A 9,632-nucleotide genomic window follows, 5' to 3' on the forward strand; every position below is an offset into this window, starting at 1 on the left:
CAAAAGGGAATTATTCGGCTTTCCTAGCAACAGCAGCCCTCAGAAGAGTTTCTGGGAGGGCTCGAGGGGAGACATCTGAACGCCATTACATTTCAGTTCTTTTGATGTCACTACATGCCTGTCATGTGTTTTATATCTTAGCATTGAATCTGCCACTGAATTTCACAATGTGTAAGGCTGGTTGTAGGGTTACCACAGATGTGATTCCTGCTATAAAGCGGGGCTTTTAAGTTCTTTATCACCTGGCCACACGACTTCTCTTCGAGCCTTTTCTGCACGGGATGAGTCTGTACAGCGACTCCGTAGCAGATCACGGGCTCTCTGCTGGTTTTACATTACTGGCTTAAAGGCTAGCAGTAGTTTAAATATCATTACATGGCTTGAGGTGACTTGTAAAATAAGGATAGTTATTTTACATCGTTTGCCTGATAGTTTAATATTCACTGAGACATTTGTGTGTCATGCGTCCGTCATCCGATAACTAAAATAATGACTTTTTAATTTCTTCCCATAGCAAGCGCCCAGTTTATTTATAAGTGGCCTAATCTAATAGAGATTTACGCTGTGTATCCCAGGAGACACATTATCAAAGTAACCAGACCTGTCCCAAGCACTTGGGAAGTGGGGAGATGGTTACACAATTCTCATTGCCGCCGGCTGCTCCAGTTACAAAGATAAAGGGTCAGAGAAGTGGAGCAGTGGAGATAACTCTGCGAGCATCTCAGGAGAAGCAGCTGAGCAGGTGAGCGTAGGCACGGGCTGAGGGTGAGACAGGTAGATGCTTGAACACCACAGAAGAAAAATTTCCTTAAAATAATATGCAAGGAGAAGGGATGCCCGAGGTTCTCATTGACTGGGAACTCCTTAGACTTCCTTGGGACTTGGGAAGTGCCTGTTGCGCATTGTCCTTTGCCAAGGACAGGGACTACTGACCTGTGTTCCCAAAGGCCACCCCTGCCCCACCTTACTGCTCTTGGAGCATCCAAGGCCGGGTGTTTGGTTCCTTGTATTTGCTGGGTGGAGCTGAATTTCTCTCTTTGTGTATGCTAAGCAGGTAGCTCAAGGAAAATCCTTTTTTTTTGGGGGGGTGGGAGGAGGAGATGAGATGTTGAAAGTTTGAGTAGGGAGAAGGCAGACCCCAATGGCTTGTGATTTCAGGACACTAATGTGGGTGATACACCTGGATGCCCAAAAACCCGTGAAGTGACCTACAGTGTGTCTGAACACGAGTCTGCTATGGCAAGTGCAGTAGCCCACGTTGTGCAAAAACCTTCTAATGATGAAATGCTGCAGCAGATCTGCTCTCCACAAAACTCTCCCTTGAATTCCTGCTTCTTTCTGCACTGGTCTGTAAAAAAACAGGCTCGCATGCAAGCAGTGGCAGAGATGGCTGAGGAGGACAAGTTTCGGCCCTCTGAGAAGCACCAGTGCTGTGCAGCCAGCCACCCTTGGCATCTCTTTTTTTGTTGGTGGTTTGGTTTGGTTTTATTTTCGGATATGTATATATTTTTTATTTTGTGGATCAGCCAAAATTAGAAAAGACAGAAACCCCAAACCTGGAATCACTTCTGTTTCCGCTCAGCGGCATGTTGGAAAGAACTTGGGGAGGGTAAGGAGGAGGATGGATGCGGACCTTTCCCTATGATCCATACCCAAACCTGACTGAGAATAAGGTACGGAGCACTCTTAATTTGGTTAATTGTTAACTCTGCATCGCTACTATACGTTCATTCACGATATTAATGGTATGGGCACCCAACAGCATGTCAGTTTTAAAGAAGCAGTGAAGGTTTCCTGCTGGGAAGAGCTGCCCCCATCATGCAGAGACCTTCTGCTGGCCAGATTTAACCTGGGTTCACCTCAGCCACGTTTCAGCGTCAGAGCCAAAACTTTTCTGTCTGTGTAGCAGCGGGGGGGCACCGACCAGATGCTGCTGCACACTGACAGCACCCATGAGTACCTTTCTGTAGGCCTGTCGCTATTTTGGCCAAGCGCCTACACCATGCCCCTGTCCCCAAAATCCCTGACACGCTCTCCTCACCACACCTCACGCTCTCTCGGACGTAGCAAGCGGTGCATTAACGCAGAAGCCGCCGACCCAGTTCAGCCAGCAGCGCTATCCCCGTCATCAGCCTTCCAGGAGGGGAAACGTAAACCAAAAAAAGTCCGACGGGCCTGCGTGCGTGCTTCACCTATAAGAGGAACGAAATAAAGCAGCACGTTCTGCGTTGTGGTGAATCGCTCCAAAACAATCTGCAAACATTCGCCGAATTGTCTTTCTGTTACAAAAAAAAAAAAAAAAAAAAAAAAGGAAAATGCAGCCCCTGGGATATCCCTTTATGGCATATGCATTTTATGTTTAAATGCATTAATGGGACTGCTATGCTGTGAGTCATCCAGCACCAGAGTTTCATGTGTTTCTTAAAATACACTACAAGTAGCTGAGGGCAGGCGGGGCTCTGCCGTGCAGTTATCCGCCAGGAATCCCAGCGGGTACCTGCGCTCGTGGCATCACCGCCACAGTGGCGGGGACCCCATCCTGCTCCCTGCCTGCAGCTAAAGCAGGGGGACCAGAGCCGGATGGGTGCTGGGCCTGCAGGAACAAAACCAGGGCTCCCTCAGTTATTAGGGAGCCTCAGCACCGGATTGCAGAACATTTGCATATATGTAAACAGCAAAGCTGGGAGAGTTTCCTTCTGGAGCACTCTTGTCAAAACTACAGCTGTCTGTGCTTTTTTTTTTTCCGGGGATGATTTGTTGTCTTTCTTTTTTTTTTTTTTTTTTTTTTTGCTTCCATTTCCTGGCAGTCCCAGCTGAACACCTCTTGTACATGGCTTTAAACCCACGCTTCTGAGCCGGCCGCTGGCTGTTGGGGTTGATCCTGCTCCTCACCGGCCGCTTCAGCTGCTCGTGGGGATGCTGTGCCTTTTGGGGATGCTGTGCTTTCTGGAGATGCTGTTCCTTTGGGGGATGCTGTGCCTTTTGGGGATGGCACATGGCTTCGAAACGGGGGGTAAAGTATTTCTGGTGGTGAAGCCCACGCTCCCGAAGGAATGATGGTGAGCCCACACCAGCGCTGTGGGGCACGCTTTGGGATGAGCAAAGGTTAAAGAGCGGCTGGTGAGGCAACCGCGGGGCTGAGGTTGTGGTGAACGCACACAGGAGGGGCTCGTGGCGATGGAGCTGGGCTCGCTTTCTCTCCACAGTCAGCCTGGCTTTGGTTTTTTTGGTTTCACCCCTCACAGAAAGCCTCGGCGATGCTGCCTCGAAGCCCCACGGAGCCCCCCGAGCTTTCTGACACCGCATCCCAGCAGCACCCCTCGGGTCGCCGACCCAAACCATCGCTGCCACTTCCAGGGGGGGCTTCGCGGAGGCTCCCCTCTCCCTCGGCTGCCCCTTCCCTCGTCTCCAGCGCCTCGGGCTCTCGGGGAAAGGGTTTCGGGGACCCCCCGGCAGCCCCGTGCCCACCCCGGCGGGGCGCTGCGGGCCGCGGGGCGGAGCGGGGCGCGGCGAGGCGGGGCCGAGCCTTCCTCCCCTCCCACTTCCCCGTGCGTCAGGGCCGGGGTAGGAGGGGGGAAAAGCGATTTTTTTTTTTTTTAAACCCTCCAACTACTTTAACGCCGACTCGGCGGCAGATGGTGGACACGGCGCGGGGCTGCGGCGGGGACAGCAGGGGGATGCGCCAGCCGCGCTGCTTCCTCCACCTCCTCCTCCTCCTCCTTCTCCTCCTTTAGCCCCGCAGCCACCCCGAAACCCCCCGGCACCTCTCCCCTCCCGGCTCCCCTCCTCGGCTCCCCCCATGAGCCGCCCGGCTCCTCCGCCGCCTCGCCGGGCCGCCGCGCTCCTCCTGCCGGCCGCCCGCTGCCGCAGCGCCCCGGCCAAGCGCCTGCCGCCGCTCCCCGACGGCCCCGCCGAGGAGGCTCCGGCCTCCAAGTGGCCTCGCCTGGCCGAGTGCCCCGCAGGCCCCCCGGATTGCCTCAGCGCCCCTTCTTCGCCCTGCGCCCCGTCCTCGCCCGCCGGAGGGGCGGCGGGGCCCAGCCTCATCGCCTCCTACCTGCTGCTGCCGCTGGCCGAGCGGGAGCAGGTGTCGAGGGCGCTGAGCGTCAGCTCCGGCAGGGAGCTTCGCTGTAAGGTGAGTTGGGGGGGCTATAGGGGGGCGAGGAGTCGGGGTGTCCCTTCCCTGGGGGCTTCTTTTGGGGTAAAAGTCAGGGGAACCTCGCCACGGAGCCGCCCGGCGAGGAACGCCGTTCACAGGGGCTCGCTGAGGCGGTGGGGTGAGACGAGGGGTTGGGGTACCCCGGGGGGGTGGTCATCGTGAGGTGTTAGGGGGTTTAGGTTTAGGTTTAGGTTTGGCATTTGTGGGTTGCTTTTTTCGCTTTCCCCTCGCCGATGCGAATAAAGGGGCTCGGAGCCCGCTGCGAGCGGCGCTCCCGCGGAGCCCTGGCTGTCCTCCAGCTCCCTCGTCATTGTTTGGGAAGAGTTGCTATGAGCGAGGCCGCTTCCAACGCCCTTGAAAACGAACTTTCTTTTTAATTTCCTCTTCACAGGTGTTCCCTCTCAAACACTACCAGGACAAGATCCGGCCTTACATCCAGCTGCCGTCGCACCGGAACATCACCGGGGTGGTGGAAGTGATCCTCGGGGACACCAAGGCCTATGTCTTCTTCGAAAAGGACTTTGGGGACATGCACTCCTATGTGAGGAGCTGCAAGAGGCTGAGGGAAGAGGAGGCTGCCCGGCTCTTCAAGCAGATCGTCTCGGCTGTAGCTCACTGCCACCAGTCGGCCATCGTCCTCGGTGACCTCAAGCTCAGGAAATTTGTCTTCTCCAATGAAGAAAGGTAAGCGGTTGTCGGCGGCCAGCCTCTGGGTGAGTGGGCAGGGAGGAAAGCCTCGTGTGGAAAGGCAAAAAGCATCCCAGGGAGCGTGAATGGTGGTGTAAGCCGGGCATCACCTGCGTGATGCGGGCTGCGTCACGTGCGTGGAGCAGGTCCCGGATCCAACTGGTGCGTGCCTGCTTGTAGTTGGGTCTCGACTGACGAAATGGAGGAAACTCGCCGTGAGGCTCCTCTCATTCAGCACAAGTTCGGTGACACCCGCTGGGGGACAAAGGGGCGATAGTCAGGGCACTCAGTGCCAGATGTCGTGTGTGCGACTCTGCCGGGGTCGAATGAATCAAGGGCTGGGGCAGAGAGAGGAAGGAGGGGATGGGGAAAGCCCCGATGCGGAGCAGGAGAGGGGTCTCCTCTCCAAAATCTCTGCTGGTCAGGTGATCTGCTGCCTCTTCCGAGGCTGTTGTGCTCCCTCCACGACCGGTGGTGGTGGTGCTTTCCCCACACCGTGGGTGCAGGCATGCACAGGAGGGAGGGCGGGACACAGTTAAATATCCTGCGAGGAAGAAAAACGCTTTGGTAAAACTTAGCCTAAAGCCTCGGTTTATAGCGAGGAGGTTCCAATTTCCCCCCTTCCACAGGCATGCTTTTGGAATTAGTTTCTAAATTTAGGTCAGGGAAGATCATTCAGCATTTTCCCTGGGGTGTTTGCTGCTCTTGTAGTCCATCACTGCACATGGCAGAGCCAGAAATACTGTGTTAATCAGCAAAACTGACTCTGACCAGCTGCTTGTCCCGTGGAAAGCTTAAAAAATAGGTAGAAGCTGTCATGGAGTTGTGCTTAATCTGATGAAACTGGAGATGATTTATTGAAACAGAAGAAAATGTGTTTTTTCTGTGTTTTTTTTTTTTTTTTTAACTCTGCTAACGCTTCTTCAGGATATCGGTTATGAATGTGATAAGAAAACTAACCAGAACTGCCCCCCTTAAAACACAGCCAACCATATGTTGACATGCAAAGAAAGTAATTCCTTTGAAGGAAACTATTGCAGCTTTTCCCGCCCATAATAAGATGAAACATTTGTTGAAATGTTACATTGCACACAGCCTTGCTCATTTGGAAATACGCGTTGCACAGGCCGGTGTCATGTGCATCACATTTGGCAAGAAGAGGGTTAAGCAATGGCAAGGCAGGCTCTCGGGCTCACCAGCACAGGTGCAGTTTCAGTGCTCCCGCGGCCAATCCCGGGCCCACGGTTCGCATTGAGTCATATTTTCCGTTTACAGAACCGATGGGTATTTTGCATTGCAGCAGGAGGTCACGCTGAGGACAGGCTGCAGTTAGCACATCCACGCAGCGGCGCGGCCGGCGGAGCCCTGCCGCAGCACGTGAACGGAGGCGCTGCTGATGAAAAGCTCCCAGTTAACCCAGACGGGGGGGCGAGGTGGATATGGTACCACCTGGAAAGGAAAAAAAAAAATAAATAAATACAAATGAAAAAATCAGGCGAGCTGGTGAGCACTGTGAGTGCGGGAGAGCTGGATTTTGCGTTTTAAAACTCCAGCAGATGTGCTGGTTCTGGTTCGTCCCATGCGAGGAGTCTTGCTGGTGTCCCTCGAGAGCCTGTCACCTCGCTAAAATCCCCAGTCGCTAAGCAGGCATCGCCGAGCACATACCTGCTGCATGTCTCTGCGCTCGGATCTGGGATAAACAACTTCTCCGCAGCAAATTAGAAAGTTGTTTCCACTCCTTTCCTCTGAGCTAATGTGTGAAAGGGAGCGGTGGCTGCCGTGGTGGAGGGCTTTGCTGCCTTCAGCTCTGCCTGTGTTTCGCTACCCGAAATCTCTAACCCGTGGCTCCCTTCCCTCCCCCCCGCAGGACTCAGCTGAGGCTGGAGAGCCTGGAGGACACGCACATCATCAAAGGCGAAGACGACGCGCTCTCAGATAAACACGGCTGTCCCGCCTACGTCAGCCCCGAGATCCTCAACACGACGGGGACTTACTCGGGGAAGTCGGCCGACGTGTGGAGTTTGGGAGTGATGCTCTACACCCTGCTCGTGGGACGCTATCCCTTCCATGACTCGGACCCTAGTACTCTGTTTTCCAAAATCCGCCGTGGACAGTTCTGTATTCCTGACCACGTCTCCCCCAAAGCCCGATGCCTCATCCGCAGCCTCCTGAGGCGGGAGCCCTCCGAAAGACTCACAGCTCCGGAGATCTTGCTTCATCCTTGGTTCGAGGCGGTCGTGGAGCCTGGATATACAGACCAGGAGACGGGAACTTCTGATCAAATTGTTCCAGAATACCATGGAGACAATGACGATATTAGTTCCTTCTTCTGCTAATCGGAAATCTCAAGAACCTCGCTGTTCTCACCTCTGGCATCTCCGTAGGGTTTCGTTATTTTATTTTTTTTCCACGTTACAAACTCACAGCATCTTAAAGTGCCAGTATGATCAGAAAAGTGACCTTGTTTAAAATAAACGTCGGCCCGTCGATCTCTGCTCCCTGAGTGTGTGCTCAGAGGCTCGCCCGCCCGCTCGCTCTGCCGGTGGGCTCGTCCCGCTGGCCCTGGAGGACCCGTGCAGCTTCACGAGAGCCTCCTGGCTCTTCTCCTGCCTCCCGTGCCCTCCACCGCTGTCACCGGCTGCGTTTTGGTTGCAGAGTCTTATTTCTGGCGATGTGAGAGACTCGAAGCCAGCCCTTGGCTTTCCCCTCCTGCTGCAGTGGCTCGGGGATGTGGACAGTGATGTGCAGGGGATGGGGGGGCACAGGACATGTCTCTAACTGAGCAAATCTGACAAAAATTGTTTCTGTTGGGGAGGAAAAAAAAAAAAAAAGGTGGAGGGGGGATTGACTTGGCATCTTGCAAAGTAGTTTTCTGACTGTAAGTGCACTTTAGTGAGGGAAGGTCTCCACCGGCCACGTCCAGCTACCTGCTTGTTGCCCCAGCTGGTTGTTTTTCCGTCGGGACGAAGCTGTTAGTTCCTCCTGTCAGGCTGTGATCAAATCACTGCTGCGATCACTACTGTGACCCTTTCTGACGCAGAACATAGCCGATCTCCCAGCTGGATCCCCTCTGATGCCATTTGCTGAACACAAAATCATTTTAAATAGCCTTCAGCCTCAAGTTACCGTGGCGTGTCCTGTACGACTTCGTGCCCTCAGCGAGCTGGTCAAGTAGCAGGTCTCGTTAGCTCCCAGTGCCAAAAGGTATCCGTTTACCAAAACGTAACACTATCGGGTGGGGCACCTTCCCTTGGACAGCGATAAGGGGTATCTTGTACAGTATATGTAAACACGTTCGTGTCTTCCTACGGGCTCGATTCTTAGGAACAGCACATCCCCTCTCCTTCCCCCCTTGCCCCCAGAAAGTTAGTCTTAAGAATAAAATCTCCGTACACGCTTAAGTTGATTATTCAGGTATGTTGGTGGCCTCTGGCTACGTATTCCCCCCCCCCCGCCCCTTAAATTTTTTGTTTTGTTTTGCATGATTATTCATAGTCTTTCCAATGTGCGTGGATAACGAATAGACCTAAATCATTAGCTTCCTGGGTTTGGGGGTAAGTAAAGCTTAGTCCCGCGTAAAACTTCTGCCATGTTTCCCATCTTGTGCCCGGCGGCTTAGACGAAGAGATGGCCGTCTGCAGTAGGCGAGAAGGAGGCGTCTGTGGTGGCCCTGAGGTGGGTGACGGACCCCACGGACGCGGCACAGAGCGTGGATTTGTCCCGGGGGTGACCGGCGGCCAGCCGCCGTCCCACCGCGCGCTGCGAGAATACCATGTATACCTCATGGACTGTGTACTTTGTACATACCTTACTGTGTGGGGTTTTGTGTTTTTGTTTTTTTTTTTTTAATTGTACCGTGTTTGTCCTAATAAGAGGTGTCAAAGAGCAATTTAATGTGAATTATTGTTGGCAATACTAACTTGACAGAATCATGAGCATTAAGAGCAGGGCGCTACAGCTCTCCGTTGCACTAAACTTCTCATGATTGCTTGACTTTTGTATCTGTGATACAGTTTAACCCTTCTATGGAAAAGAACAGTACATTTGTATATATTGGTAGAAAAAATCTGCCAGAAAAGCTAAAAAACACTATGTCCAACTTGTAAATATGTGTATATATATGTGGAAACCTGGATGACAAAGTCTGACTTGTAGAAAGTTTTAATAAACTTGGTTTCATAACGCTTGCTCCCATTCCTCGTGGTGTCTTGGGGTGAGTTCAGGGTGTCTCGGGGCTTCAGTGTTTGAGGTGTTTTGGCTGCAGGCTCGCTGTTGCCTGCACGTGCTCCATCACCCCTGAGCTCCCCGGTTGAATCCCCATGAAGGTGAGAGGGGGCAGGGAACTCTGTCCCCAGACTCTGGGGCTGGGGGGAGTGGAAAGAGCTACGTGCGACAGTGTGTCCCATTTACCTGAAAAACACAGGGCAGAAGAAGTGGCTCTGCTTTGGAAAAGTCGGTCCAGTTTGGCTGTCAAGTTTCAGCCGCGGAACTTGAGGCACCCTATTGCCTTCCAGCCTGCATATTCATTTATAACTGAGCACAGACGGCGGCGAAAGGTTGTCATCCTGCACCTGCGTGCACGGCTGGGGGATGTTCAAGCCAGTGGAAAATCGGGTCTCAGGTGTCTCCGAGGGAGAGGCTCCCAGAGCATCGCCTGTGCCGCGGGTGGGCTGGTGCTGGTGCTGGTGCCGCTGCCGGCGGAAGCGCAGAAGCCGCCCCGTGCTCCCGTTAAAAATGAGCTGAAAGATGACAGAGCTGCTGCGCTTTGTGGCTGGGAGTGAGGCGTATA

The 9,632-nt window shown here is 53.6% G+C and overlaps 1 protein-coding gene across 1 annotated transcript; it reads left to right on the top strand.

The window, feature by feature from the left end:
• Positions 1-3,585: 3,585 nt before the first annotated feature.
• TRIB1 (tribbles pseudokinase 1) lies at positions 3,586-9,036 on the top strand. Its single transcript, XM_035556175.2, has 3 exons — positions 3,586-4,132; positions 4,548-4,840; positions 6,711-9,036. The coding sequence occupies exons 1-3, from the start codon at positions 3,800-3,802 to the stop codon at positions 7,177-7,179; spliced, it is 1,095 nt and encodes a 364-aa protein (XP_035412068.1). The 5' UTR covers positions 3,586-3,799; the 3' UTR covers positions 7,180-9,036.
• The last annotated feature ends 596 nt before the right edge of the window (positions 9,037-9,632 follow it).

The sequence above is a fragment of the Cygnus atratus genome, chromosome 2 (genome assembly GCF_013377495.2).
Source record: "Cygnus atratus isolate AKBS03 ecotype Queensland, Australia chromosome 2, CAtr_DNAZoo_HiC_assembly, whole genome shotgun sequence".
Taxonomy (NCBI): domain Eukaryota; kingdom Metazoa; phylum Chordata; class Aves; order Anseriformes; family Anatidae; genus Cygnus; species Cygnus atratus.